Genomic DNA, 15371 nt, shown 5'->3' with positions numbered 1-15371 from the left:
TTCTATTAATCAATACATTATTGATTTTTCACCAGAAATAGCGGAGTGGCAGAAATTCATTGTGACATTGACATTATTGTACGGTCAATTGAGGGTACTTCTGTAATTTGGCCTTCGAATAAGAGAAATTTGCCCCGCCATAAATTTCGAAATAGGAAATGTCATATCGATGCTCAACAACTGCTCACTTCCAAGCTGTTGCGCTCCAAATCGGTACGTGTCAGAATATCCCACATAAGAGAAACCAAAATATTATTTGTTTACGTGGCAAATTATTAGAGCCAGTTTATAATAAAAATTAATAAAAATTTGTCAACTCAATTAGTGTAGTTTGAACGTAGATTAAAATTATAAATTATTTCACTATTTAATTTATTTTTGCTACTATTCATGAGCTTCACTGTACTTTTTAACACTATTTATGGGCCTTACTGCACTATTTCAATTAACTTTTACTTTTATTTACAGTATTTTCAGCAATAAGTTTTCAATTTCAACAAAATAAGTAGTATCTAAATAAGTCCTTAGTGTAAAAAAAATTATCAATTGACTCTTATCCAATCAATGAATCAAAAAAAAAAAATTTTTTTGACTCTTTGATTAACTTTTGTTAGCTTTTGCATACAAGAGTTTTTTTTTTTTTTTTACAAAATATAATTTTTACTCTAGTCTAATCTAAGTGTATATGTGTGTGAAACTCCCTCTTGGAGACTTGAACCACGCCCTTGCCCCCACCCTCCACAAGCATTTATACATGTAGAATGACTACCACACTAAGGGTGCGCTGTAGTGCAGACAAGAGTTCATAATGACACGAACTAATAGGTTGAGTTTTCTTAATGCAGTTATACAGTGCTTTTTAGTCAAATGGCATGTTTGGTAAGAAATTTTTAATAATATTTTTGTTTTGTAGAAATATATAGATGAAAAAGTGTTTAAAAATACGTATAATATTATTTAAATACTGAAAACTATTGTTTGAAACTCTCAATATAATTAAAACTCTAAAGATTGTTTTTGCAACTGGCACAAATTCTTCAAATGCACTTTCATTTTTATTTTGGTCTTTATGTATAAATGTCAAAGTTAATAGATGCCCTACAAACGTTGGAATAAGTCTATAAGATAAGAAGTATCTTTATAAATTTTTATAGATTTAAAAAAAATATATATATGTATGTAAATATAAACTAGTCTTATCACAAGCGCTTCGCACGTGCGATGAGACTTTTCTTTTTTAGTGGTCTTATTTTGTAGAAAAAAATTGTATTTAATTATTTTATAGATATATATATATATATATATATATATATATATATATATGATTTTTATTTTAAAAATCTAATTTATAAGTGAATAAATCAATTTAAAAATTAATAAGAGAGTGGTCCTATTTTTTAGGTAATATTTTAGTAAGAGTTAGAGTTGTATTTTTACCAGATTGTCCTTTGGTTTTGCCTCTACTTAAACATAAGACTGTAAGGGCATCTTTGAACAAAAAAAATAAGTTTTTACCAGATTATCTTTTAATTTTGTATCTATTTAAATATAAGACTGTAAGGACATTTTTGAACTAAAAAAATAGGAATCCAAATAGAGAAGCCCTTAAATAGGAGTATACATATAAAAGGCCGCAAATAAACGTTATTTCCCTCTCTTCTCCTCCATTGTCGCTCACCTATCTCTCTCTTTCTTTCTTTCTTTCTCTCTCAGTTGCTATGCTGGCATGAGCATACCTTCCTCCACATTCCACTGCGCCGCCCCGTTATTCTGGTACGCCATTTCATAAATAAATAATCAAATCTCATTTCCCTTTTTTTTTCTTTTTCTTTTTTTTTCAAAATTTTGAGGCTTTGTTTGTTCCGCCGGAAAATATATCTTTCCGGGAAAACAAAATAGTCAAATAGTCGCCTAACCAGTCAATTTTCTCGGGAATCTAGGATTAATACTAATAATATAATAGTATTACTACTTTTCTCTGATGGCTTTAATTTTATGAACCAAACAGCAAAAAATTGAATATGATTTGTGACTCATTCTGGTTTTGAGAAAATTTTGATCTCGATTTTGAAGAATTTGTGCAATTATCGTTGGTATGAGCGGTTGGAAGTGAATATTTGAATACTGAAACTCGGAGGAGACGCGAATAGCGAGACATGGAAGCAATAACTACGCCTCAATTCTCTGCGCTAACAATCGGTTCGAAGAGTATCGGGAGGAATGAGAAGATAGCAATGGTAGCTTTGAATTTTAATCGGAGAGGCAGGGAAGACTGTGTTATAACAATTTCTCGCAAGCCAAACATACAGAGTCGCAGCTTCCATTTGGGACTTCCACACTCTTGTAATCATTCACAAGGTGCATTTTCTTTCTTTTCTTTTTTATTAGGTGTTGAGGACTTAATTTTTGTAGTTGGGATCATGATTGAGTCTCACTTTGCTTACTTTGTTAAACACTTCCAAATTTTGATGTTTTGAAAACTTTGAAATTTTTTGAAAAAAAAAAAAAAAAATTTTAAAAATCAGTTTAAGGTAACAAATTGTTATAAATATATTATTGTTGTTGTTGTTGTTGTTGTTGTTGTTTTTAATAATTTAATTGTTAAAAGTGGGGAACGAATCTTGATTCTGGGTAATAGGTGCATTTCACTTTTTTTTTTTTTTTTTTTTTTGAGGGGTTGAAGTTTTCGGAGTTGAGAGTTGAGACCATGATTGTCTCACTTTGTTGACTAAGTAAACACCTACTTAAAAATTTTTGATGTTTTGGAAACGTTGAATTTTTTTTAATTTTAAATTCAGTTTAATTTTGTTTCCGGAGGGATGAGATATTGTTATAAATAAAATATTATTTTGGTGGTGTTTGTTGTTTTTGATAATTTAATTGTTGCAGAAATGAATTAGGAGATGTATTTTGTAACAGCGATTGCAAGGCTGAGCATTTTAAATTTAGTTTTGGCTTTACTAGCTATTCCCTGATTGACTTTTATGATTATATTTGTTCTGTAGCTCCAGTGTTGGAATCTGGAGATTGTTACACTTCTTTTGATGAGGACTGGTTGTTAAAGGTACGGTAACTTTTCATTATACTATTTAAAGTCTATATAGGTAGTAATTTTTATTTACTTAGTGTTTATAAGGAATTTGTGATTTATTTTGGGGAAATGCTAGTTTTTGAGATGAGTTTAAGGCTGTGACATTAGTGTTTGGTTGATTATACACTAGTGATTGGGCTCTGATGTAATTGCAGAACAAAGCACAAGAGGTCGCTTTGTGCTTAAATGGCCGCTCTATATTTCTTGTTGGTTAGTGTTCATTTTGAACTCCATCTTTGAGATATATTTAAAAATAAAATAAAAAGTTATTCTTGAAATTGAATTCCGTGGAGTGTGTAATTCAGGAATGATGGGCTCTGGAAAAACGACAGTGGGCCGGATTTTGTCAGAAGCATTAGGTTATTGTTTTGTTGACAGGTTAGTGATTTTGCTATCTCTGTATGTTTTTATTTAGGAAGATGGTTCCCAGGTCATCTGGTGGATCATGAAGCAGCTCAAACAAGGCATTGCAATACATGTTATTGGGTAGGATTCACCATTTTAGGACATCAGATTTCCCATTTTCCATGAAAGAAATCTGCAATCTGTTTCATCAATCATATTAAATGGTCAGGAGAAGTATGATTGGTGGTATTTGACTTTGACACCAACACACTTCTGGATTTAGTAAAATATAATGATGTTATTGTGGGTTGCAAACATTTCATCAATAAATATTTATGTTGTTTCTGGGTAACAGTGACAGATATGTCGAACAGGCAATGGGAACTTCCGTGACTCAAATCTTTGAACAGCGTGGTGAGAGTTTCTTCAGAGATCATGAGGTTTGTTGGAGCACATTGATCTTATGAACTGCTCAAAACTTCTCTGCTCCTCTCTCTTTCCCTATGATTTATTCTATTACCCATTTACCCTTCAGTTCACAAACCATTGTCCACCAAAGTACAAACTTTTCTTGGTCTTTAGGAGCTCTGAATTTCAATTCACATTCCCCTTTCCTCTATCATCATACAGTATTTCTTTATTATCAGGATTTAATACCAGAATTTTCATAGATATTTTGTTTTAGGATCTTCACATATCAGTTGATATCTGCATATAAAACATGGATTAAGAATAAAAGTTTTAAGTCTCAAAAAATAAGATAAAAAATAAAGCCCAGCTCTTTTACCAAGCTGCTATTACACTCTTTTGGACTTGGTTGGCACCAGTTGGATTTAGAATTGGTTTCTGAAATTTTAAAGTCTCAAATATAGTTCTATGCAGGAAAAGAAAAGGTCAAAACTTATTTCAAATAATGAGTTATGAGACCTGTAAAGGGGCATACTGGAAAAGTGAAATACCTCTGCTTTAGACTAGGAGTTTGAGAATGTTATAATATTTTAAAGCTACATATAATAGGAGGAACCTGTGAAAGTTATACATTAAGAAACTCATTTTCCAGTTTCCTATATGTTTATTAAAGGCCACTAAGCCACTACTACTAATCACTAATGTGAGTGGTCTATCATTATTTTTAGTCAATAACTTTGCTTACAAGTTTAATTGTAGTAGAAATTTCTTTTTTGTTTTACTCTTTCAATGTTTGTGGATAAGAAACTAATGGTTTCTCATTTTTTCTTTACAGAGTGAGGCATTGCAGAAATTGTCTTTCGCACCAAGGAAAGTTATTGCCACAGGAGGTGGTGCAGTGGTTCGACCTGTCAACTGGTATTCTAGGGCCATGGATATTAACCTTTTTCCATTGTCTCATATTCTGTATAACCTTTATATATTATATTTGTGTCAGTTGTATTAAAAAACTGCATGATTGTTTTTTATTCTAAGGAAATACATGAGGCAGGGGATCACTGTCTTTTTAGACGTACCTCTTGATGCCTTGGCAAGGAGAATCGCTGCAGTGGGAACTGATTCTCGCCCTCTTTTGCATTTTGAATCAGGAGATGCTTACACCAAGGTGGCTATCAATTCCACCAATTCAAACACCCTTTCACTAGATTCAGATTTTATAGTTGATTTAGAAAAAAATTGAATATGTGACACCCTCGACTTCCCTGCAGGCTTTTGTGGGACTGTTTACTCTAACGAAAAAGCGATCTGAGGCATATGCCAATGCTGATGCTACGGTTTCCCTTCTACGTATGCCTTCTATTATCCACAACATGTTTAAATTTTATTTTATTTTTTAAAATTTTTAATTTTATTTTATTAAAATTATAATTTATCATATTTTTTATTTTTTTTACATTCGATCAAACGTTAGACATGGACATGGTTGCATCTATCACTTCCAGGGAAATTGGTCCTTGGAGATAATGCAGATTGAGAAAACTTTGGCATGTAAATTAGCGAAGGGTCATAGTCCACTTTTGTCCTCCCCTGTACTTCTCTTAGAAATTATGTGGCTGCGGTGTTCTTTGGCTCCACATCTTCTAAAGCATAAAACTAAAATTTATCTTTATTAGATCTTGTTTCTGTACAATTGTGTGCAATTGATTCTTTTACTTCACAGATCTTGCAACCAACCTGCATCTTGAAGATGTGTCTGATATCACGCCAACTGTCATAGCAATTGAGGTCTCACTTCATCCTGTTCTGTACAGATTATTTTTGCTGTTATCCCACTGGTGTATTTACTTAACTTGTTCTTAAATCTTGTCAGGTGCTAGCTCAAATTGAGAAATTTCTACGGGGTAACAATGGCAAGTCCCTACGAATGTATCCTTACTAAGCCAATATCTCGGATTTTGTTCCTCACTCTATAGTTTATATGTATTAGGGACAGCTCTTTTGGTAGGGATGTTGCAGTAAGAGAGAAAAAAAAAGATCATTATCTTTCAGTTTATAAAGGTTTCATTCTATATACTCGTCCCCGTAACATACAAAATTTACAAATCGGTTCTTTCGGTAGTGCTGTCTTATCCAATGTACAAATGAAATAAAGGATTTGTATTAACAAGCTTCTTTCAATTTCCCTGAATTTCAGAATCTGTTCTAATTTGCGCAAGTAAAAAACGCAATGGCATAAACAAGAAACTAAAACATCTACACATGACAACAAAATTTGACATGTTTCAACTCCATATCTATATCTACGAGTAACTTTGTCTAAAATTCACTACAAATGATATAAATTATAAACATAAACACATTTTTTAACGAGCGTAAACGCACCCAAATTCCCATTACACTAAAAACAAACTTTCAACACCAACTGAAAAATGAGTCACTCTCACATACCAAAAACCTCAATACGTCCAAAGGTACTCATGCTAATATAATAAACAAACTCTCAACTGTACTTAATAGACTCGGCCTAAACATTGACCCAATCAATGAGTCAGGGTTACCGGTTCAACCAGTGGGTTACTGGTTAAACCACAGGTCAAATAAAAAATTTTAAAAAATAAATATATACAAAAATATGTTTAAAAATCATAAGAAAAACATGTAAATTAAAAAATAGGCATTTGCCTAACAAAGTAGTCTTTTGATAAGATGTGAGTCTTGAAGGTAAGTAGACAAATAGATAAATGCATTTTTTTTTTTAATTTAGCTTTTCTCATTAAATTACCATATTATAACACATTAATCAATAAAGAAGTCAATAAAGTGGACTTATAAATGTAATCATCAAAATATAAAAGCAGAGATCTCATGTGCGAGAGCATGAAATTCTACCAAATGGCGTATTGTATAACATTTTTTTTCATTTGAGCTTCCACCTCATCTAAATTTAGCATTTGTATCAAACTATTAAGTAATGACATATGCATTTATTTTGATGCATTAATAAAATTCAAAGAATTTGTATACATTTATTATTTGAAATGCTTTAAATAGATATGGATGGATAAAAAGTTATGGGAAAGATTGGAATTAAGAAAACTTTTCAATTTTATGCATAAGACTAACTTCAATGCAGAATTACAAGAGTCAGATTCAATGAATATTGAGTAATATGAGTATTTGTCTCTACATTTGTCAAATATAAATTCTCATTTCCTTTGGACTTAAAAATCAAACTTCCATACTTCTCTCACAATATCGTTAGTTCCCTTTCTGAGAGGTGTGTTAACTTCCAAAATATTATGTTCGTTTCTAATATTTTTTTTAGATTTTATGTATTTGTTTCTACTAATGTAGCTTTGTAATGTGGTTAGGATGATTTTTCCATATTATGTGTGTTGGGGTACATTTTTTTTACACCTAATATTATTTAAATAACACCTATTTATTTTCAAATGTCACAAACAAATTATTAGGCATACCTAAATATTTGTGACTATTGCTATGCTAGCCCACAACCGTTCTCCTTTCCATCGCAAAATTGGGCTACAAATGCAAAACACTATAAGACCCAATGTTTTTGGTAAAACCCAAATTATTTATTGAGCAAGGTGAAATCCCATTCTTTCTAAAGCCCAAGAATTCATGACAATACTATTTTCTCAATGGGATTCGACCTCATAATCAAAGTCCATGATTCAAATTCATGGCAATATTATCTTATCAATGGGATTCAATCCCATAGTCAAAGCTCATGATTTAAACCCATGGCAAATTATTTATCAAAAAGCCCAATTTTCATTGGCAACATCAAAAGCCTAGTTCTCACTGGCAACATAAAAAATGCCCAATTTCCATTAGCAACATCAAAAGCCCAGTTCTCGCTAGCAATATCGAAAGCCCAATTTACGTTAGCACTATTTTATCAAAAGCTCAAGATTATTAACGCTCAGCAAAAAAAATCATGTTTATTTCATTTTAAAGATGAACATTATTTCTTGAACCTTACTATGGCAAAAACCATGGTAATCGTTTTATAAAAGCTCATAAGAAGCTATCTTGACAAACACATGAAACACATGGTCATCATTTACATCACAACATCCATAATATTTATCTTCAAAGCTCATGGTAAATACTCAATCCCACAAGCTTACCATTTAAATTATGAAGTGATTATTAGGAATCATGAACATTACTTACGATGTGGAATTCATCATAGTAAAAGTTAATTACAAAGGCATTTTAAAACTTATCCCATTATTTCAAGTATTACAACTCATTGCCCAAAGGCCCATTACAAATGTCTATGAAAACCCAAAGTATTTACTAATAATAAAAGTCCATGAGGGATGAAAACCCATGGCAACATGTATTGTTGATGTCTATTATGTAGGATAAACACAATCCAGCCTAAAGGGACCAGCCCACATGAGCAAGCCCAATCAAAAGAACCTTAGCAGGAGGTAGAGGATTGAAAGTGGACAATCAGCATTTATTCATCCTTGACCAAGGTACAGCTGGAGGCCTTTACAAGAAAACCAAGTGGGATGAACTAGGGGTTGTCCCATCAGCTTTCTGTCACCCTCTACCTAACGTGAATAGTGCCCAAAGGTTGTGATATCAGCTGAAGTTTAATGGGTGATGGAACTCCATCATTTTTCTCAAGACCATATCTCCACTATGTTATCCAAATCTCAACAAATTGATGCTATAAATGTCAAAAATGTTCAAGACATGATTCATGTGCCAAGCCCATGAATCCTAAAGGGGAAAAATTGGAAACATGTGGTTTGGAGGGCATAAAGGGATCTCCAGCCGAACCCCCTGAAGTGGACTTAGATTTTGACACTTGGCTTGGGCTGTTGAATCCTACTTCTTGGGGTCCAAATTTCAGTTGCAACACTAGGATTCATTCTTGATACTTGCCTTAATCTCATTGGTTAAACTCAACTCCAGAAATCTTGACATTTAATGCAAAACACCCCAAAAACCCACCATTTGGCATATTACCCAAAAAAGCAAGGTAACCCCAAAAGTAAATCTCTTACTTCTGGCCAAATCCTAGGAGGATTAAACCTAATTCCCTGCCTCTGATTAGTCCTACATTTTTTGGATTCTTGTTAATTAATGCTTCCCTAAACTCCACTATTAAAACATAAGCACCTCAGCCCACAACACACGCACTCCTTCTGAAACTTCTAATTTACTTACCATTTTACTTGTGTTTTAGCTCTCCCTAAGCTCTCAACTCATTTCCCTTAGCCCACAATCACCTAGCCTCAGACATTCCTTTCCTCTTTTGCATAATCACAGCTCATAATGCTTCCCAATTAGTCACAAACAACCCACTACTTACTAAAGCCTTAACCTTAGCATTAATTCCATCTCACTCACTCAAAATAGCCTACATTACCCCATTCATACCTCATGCACATATACTCCTTAAAATCTTAGTTTAATAATTGCTGCACTGAGTTGGGATCTCTCTCTCTCCCTTCACACCACTCCAATTAATCCCTTTCTTCTTCCTATGGAACCTTTAATTTTTACTTTTTGTTTTAGTGTTGAAGGATATAATGTATTTGTAACAATATAATTTTTCCCTCATATCGATGTAATGATGGCTGAAAGTATAATAAATTCCCCTGACTGAGACACACAAGGACCCTAGAAGTGAACACTTTCCTAAATTTATTTAATCATTAACTACTAGACTCTAAGTGTAATTTCACCCCTACCACTGGAGAACTTATTTTTCTGGACTGTGTAATTTCATCCCTATCACTGGAGAACTTATTTTTATGTATCGTGTAATTTCATCCCTACCCTGGAGAACTTATTTTTCTGGACTGTGCAATTTCATCCCTACCGCTGGAGAATTTATTTTCCTTGCATTTTCAAAACATGACCACTAACGTATTAATTAAATATTGTAAAGCATTTTTATTGGGCTTTTGTTGCTGTTTTATCAAGTGCAGCCTTCATTTCTTGCTTGGATAGGCTTGTCACCACACCAAAAGCCTTTGGGCACCATCTCAAGAGCCCATAGTCGAGTTTCGGCTTGGCTTTCCAATTTTTATTCAGAGGCATTAATTTTCCCTTTGACAATGTGTTAATTTAGATTTTGGGTTTTCTGTATGACACATATACTTGGTAAGGATTTGTAGTATATTTGGTGTTTTGACTGCTTTTAGTTCAATTAAAATTTGGAGGTTAAATTGTGATATTATTGTATCATTATGGCATTATATTGTTTATGTTGTTGTATTCTAGCAATTTTTATAGTTAATTGATTAAGATATCATTCTTTCAATTTTCTCCCTATTATAATTAAGGTCTTAGAAAATCAAAGTTTTGTTTAATTAAAATATTATTGGGCCTTAATTATCTCATATCAATTCTGAAACTAAAAAAAAGCTACTTTCATTAGCATAAAAATTATAAGTACTGATATAGTGGAGATAGAAACTTTAGTGCCATAAGAAATATAGAAACTAACACTATAAAATCTATATATAAAGCATAAATCATAAAAGAAAGACACCTAAGAACCTCCAGGTTTGTAGATGACAATGTGAACGTAATATGGTGTCATTTGTTGGTTGCATGAATTACAAGAATTTTCCCCCAATTTTTTTAGTTTCAATTTTGTTTTACTAGAAAACTTCATATTTTAATTATGACAAATAATAATAGTATTCATGAAATCAATGGATCATAAATAATTTTTTACTAAATTTATCAAAATGCATTTCGTATCGCGCAGGATATCCACTAGTTTTAAATTCCACAAACCCAACTGGGTTCTTTAAACCCATCCGGCTTACCCAAGTCGTCACAAACCTGCCAAGTTTAACTGGATTATCAATATTACCTTGTTTCCCTTCCCCCCAAAATTTGAGATATATTTTTTCTACTTTTTAAATGATTTTTGATATAAAACATAGATAATCCACCAAGAAAAATACAAAAAATGAAATCAAAAGAATAAGGTTGATTTTTGGTATTTTTTATTATAAAAATAACACCCATTTTCAAACAATTTCGTTAGTTAACACGTTTTCAAAATTATTTAGGAAACTAACATCTTGAGTTCTATATACTCGATTTTGGATCCAAAATTGAGTACATTGAACTCGATTTCAACATTTTGTCATATGAAACTCGAGTACATAGGACTTGATTTCTTTAGCAAACTCCAAGGCTTGGACGATGCCTTCAAAGAAAGAACAAAACCACCAGATAAATTCTACTAGAATTAACAAGCTTAAGAGAATCCAGATGGTTGTCTCACCTGAAAACAAAATTTGTTCATCCCTACAACTCTGTCAAGATAGTTCGCATTTTGCAAGCCTTCATCATTCCAGCTTTTCTATGAGCAACAAACCAAAACCGCTCTAGTGTTGAAAGCAAAACATTCGTGGTGTTGTGTTTTGATTTGGGTTTTTTTTTTTTTTTTTTGATTTTTGGGTTTGGGTTTTTGAGAAATGGGTTTGGTTGTTGAGGTTTTTCTTCTTTGGTCAAATCTTCCTTCTTCTAGGTCAGATTCTTCTTCTTCTTCTTGGATTTGGGTCTTTGTGGGGTTGGTTGATTTGGGTCTTCATGGGGATGGTTGCAGATTCTTCTTCTTCTTCTTCATGATTCTTCTTCTTCTTCATGGATTTGGGTCTCCGTGGGGTCAAGTTTGTAGTTTGTTGAAGAAATCGAGTCCTATGGACTCGAGTTTCATATGACAGAATGTTGAAATCGAGTTCAAGGAACTCAATTTAGCATACCAAAATCGAGAATATAGAACTTGAGATGTTAATTTCTTAAATAGTTTTAAAAACGTGCTAACTAACAAAATTGTTTGAAAATGGGTGTTAGATTTTTGTGGAGTCGTAGGGGTGTTTTGTGTAATTCCCCCACCCCACCCCAATTTTCTTAGCTCCACCCTTGCACAAGTTGAGAATATAATATATTCGCGTCTACACACAACACTAGCCATGCACCATAGATGGACTCCATCATTGCTAATCACTATCGACTACCAAAATCCACTAAGACTCACTTTGGCCACCAAGAGCATTGAAGTTCAACTATCACTTCCTAGTATTTCTAATAAAGACGTCCAGAGCATTGAAGTTCAACTGTCATTTCTTAGTATTTCCAACAAAGACGTCCAGGTATTAACATATCAACCATCAAGCATATGAGAGAGAGAGAGAGAGAGAGAGGAGCTCATAGAGAAGATATGAGATAAAGTAGAGAACTTATCGCTGCCATTGAACACCATCATAAATGGAGGTTTCTGATGGTCCAATCGTGTTGGGCTTCTTAGTGGTCAAGGAATTTCGGTGGTGGGGCTATTGAGAATGCAGATGAAAATGTTGGTTGGGTTTTGTAAAACATCTCTTGATCCTTGAAAACTCTAACTTTGCGTTCAAGATACCAACTTTGCGTTCGGATCCCAATTAATTTACATAATGATAGTTTGAAAGATAGCCACATTCTTCAAGTATATCGTTTCCTTTTGAAAATAGTATTTTCGCCTCCCTAAGAAATATCTTGATTGAGAGGAATCACATGCACAACGTTGTACGTGTACCACGATAAGCATGTAGGAAAATCAAAATTGTTTGCAAGGTACCCAGCTTCCCCAATGCCAATAATTGACGCAAAATTGGTGTTGAAAAGATAACTGCATAAAATTATTAATGACACCAAATCACACAAAATGGAGATTCAGAAGGCCCAAAATGAGTTGCCTAAAGTCATGAGCAAAATTGGAAACCATAGAAAAGTGTCAAGAATATATATATATATATAAAACATTGGGATCAAGTTACATCTGATGTAACTCTAAGCAATATCACACCTAGAAGTGTGCATGGGTCAGGTTGGGTCAGATTAAGAGAATTTTTTGACCCAACCCACCATAGTGAGCCAAAAAAAATTCAACCCCACCCAACCCATCACATATGTCCAACCCAACCCAACCCAACCCAACCCACATGGGTCGGGTTGAACCCATGGGTTTGACATTTTATTATTATTATTATTAAATTGAACCCATATATTTTTTATTAATTATATAATATATTTAAATATATATTAAAGAAAGTAATAGGATTTTATATTATATATGTTTGTAGGAATTGATGAAGAGCTCTACAGCTGAGTTTTAACTTTAAAAAAAAATTAATAAATATATAATATATTTTAAATATATATTAAAATATGGGTGGGTCGGGTCAGGTTTGGCGGGTTTGTAATTTTATGACCCAAATCCAACCCGACCCGATACAAAAAAATTTTTTTATAACCCAACCCAACCCATCAAGCCTAAAATTTGACCCAACCCGGCGGGTTGGGTTAGGTCGGGTCGGGTTTGGCAGGTTGGTGGGTTTTCTGCACACCCCTAATCACACCATCCAATATTTATTAATTAGATATGAATTTTAATAAATCCACCACTGAGTTACATTATCTTCGTATATTCTTCATGTTTACAAAATTTAAAAATGATCAACAATCATGTTATCAATCAATTGTTTGAATTCAAGTTTTTGTAATTTAAAATCAATATATATATATAAAGCAGAGACTTCATGCAGGAGCGCATGAGGTTCTGTTATGTGACGCTCTAGTTTTGCATTTAGTCTTTTTTACCTCTTTTCATTAAGTTTTTTAAACGGTTACCCAAAACATCACATTAACTTATTTTTTACTATCATCTTATTAATCTCTCATTAATTGTCTAAGCTTACACCACAAATTTCTCTCTTATTCATGTCTTTTAGCATACCCATTGTCAAAGTATTAAAAACAAATGCAAAAAAAAAATTAAAATTAAAATTAAAATTAAGGACTAATATAACTAACCAATAAGGCACTATGGAGAAAGAGAGACACGAGAATGTTGTGGATTATTAAATGAAACACATTATTTCACTATTTCCAAAATAAAATACTTGAGATTGACAAAACATTTGTAAGAGAGAGAAATAGAGGAGTTTGAGGGACTGCCACCATTGTCATGCTAACCTCTCACCACCATGAAGCTGCCGAAACCCCTACGGGTATTTTTTCTTCTTCTTACGATGAACTCATTACTAAAAAAGTTTTATAACAATTATACTATAATATATATACAATATTCTCCAAAACCATCTTATATAAAAATTACAATATTATCCGTGAACATGAGCAACTTACTAATAATGTATAAAAGATAAATTTATAGATCGAATGGTAAATTACATCTGATTAGCAAGAAAATTGACATGCATGTTAAGAACATACAGAATAAGTAATTCAATGGTTCAGTTCAAAATATATAATCAATAACAAGTTATTGGATGGCGTAACATTATTTGGAGTTACATTAAGTGTAACTTGAATTCATGTGTGTGTGTGTATATATATATATAAATCCCCTCTGGACCTCCATCTAAGCAAAAAAGTCAAAACCTTAGAGGTATTCTGTTTGTTCCCCAGCTCTTTTCACTTGTGTGGTAGAGTAGTCATCTAGCATACCTTTAGTATCTTGGCATGATCTAGATGATGGACTCGTGCTCTTAGGGAGGCGGATTCTGACTATAAGTAAGTTTCTTGATGGTAAGGAAATTCCACACATGGCAAAAAGATGTAGATCTGTGGGCGAACTTCATTATTCATATCAAGTAAAAACCATTGACGCCATCCCACATGCATCAATCTTGACGCATGCACAATATCGTGAACATGTGTCCTTAAAACTAAGTCAAGGGTTACCTTCATCTTGCATTTCAGAATATTAGAAGGGATAATCAAAACTAAGTATCCTCATTCCACAATCATCATGGGGTGCCTAACACGTAACACCTTCCTCTTGCATAATCAAAATCCCAAATCCATGTTTCTAGTTCAAGATATGGTTTGACCTAAGGTTATAAGACCTTATAATCTTTAGATCTTGACCAAACATAGGTGACCAATCACACCTTAAAAAACCCAAATGATGGATAATGGCTTGCTACAATTTGTTCACTACCCACACATGATCATAAACCCACAAGCACAAGTAGAGTAAGCGAATAAGGGTAGGTGCTCTCACACATGTGAAGATAGTTTGGACTGTCACCATCCACAAGTGGTAGGATTGGTGAGGCCTAATATCAAAAATAGGTTTGAGAAATCATAACATAAATATGTAAATTAAAAAAAAAGGCATATTCATAAATTAAACTAGCAATTATAATTCAAAATAAATGTTTCATAATAACATAGTAGTCTTTCGATAGAATGAGAGTCTTGGAGTTAGATTGACAAACAGCGAAGTGTATTTTTTTTTTTAAAAAATTCTTTTATGTTTTTGCTTCTTTAAATTACAATATTATGACACATTAAACAATAAAGAAGTCAATGAAATGAACCTATAGATGTAATTTTATAAATTTCACAAACCCATTTGGGTTACTCTAGTTGCCACAAATTGATCGAGTTTGACTAGATATGATTGGGTTTTAAGCAAAAACAGTTCATTTAAATACACAGAGCAATCTAG

The 15371-nt window shown here is 32.9% G+C and overlaps 1 protein-coding gene across 1 annotated transcript; it reads left to right on the top strand.

Annotated features, from left to right (window-relative positions):
• The first annotated feature begins 1570 nt into the window (after positions 1-1570).
• Positions 1571-5960, top strand: LOC142621599 (shikimate kinase 3, chloroplastic-like). Its single transcript, XM_075794895.1, has 11 exons — positions 1571-1773; positions 2074-2358; positions 3006-3064; positions 3247-3301; positions 3397-3469; positions 3792-3876; positions 4680-4762; positions 4880-5009; positions 5113-5191; positions 5565-5629; positions 5715-5960. The coding sequence occupies exons 2-11, from the start codon at positions 2157-2159 to the stop codon at positions 5781-5783; spliced, it is 900 nt and encodes a 299-aa protein (XP_075651010.1). The 5' UTR covers positions 1571-1773; positions 2074-2156; the 3' UTR covers positions 5784-5960.
• The last annotated feature ends 9411 nt before the right edge of the window (positions 5961-15371 follow it).

This window comes from Castanea sativa, chromosome 1 (assembly GCF_040712315.1).
Source record: "Castanea sativa cultivar Marrone di Chiusa Pesio chromosome 1, ASM4071231v1".
Classification (NCBI taxonomy): domain Eukaryota; kingdom Viridiplantae; phylum Streptophyta; class Magnoliopsida; order Fagales; family Fagaceae; genus Castanea; species Castanea sativa.
Note: the sequence above shows the minus strand (reverse complement) of the source record. Positions and strands in the feature narration are given on the sequence as shown.

Bases quoted from the DNA above. Each gene is read 5' to 3' on its own strand.
- LOC142621599 (XM_075794895.1), top strand. From the start codon at position 2,157: ATGGAAGCAATAACTACGCCTCAATTCTCTGCGCTAACAATCGGTTCG. The intron at 3,470-3,791 runs GTTAGTGATTTT...TCTGGGTAACAG, and splicing joins GGTTATTGTTTTGTTGACAG to TGACAGATATGTCGAACAGG. The intron at 5,192-5,564 runs GTATGCCTTCTA...TTTACTTCACAG, and splicing joins TGCTACGGTTTCCCTTCTAC to ATCTTGCAACCAACCTGCAT.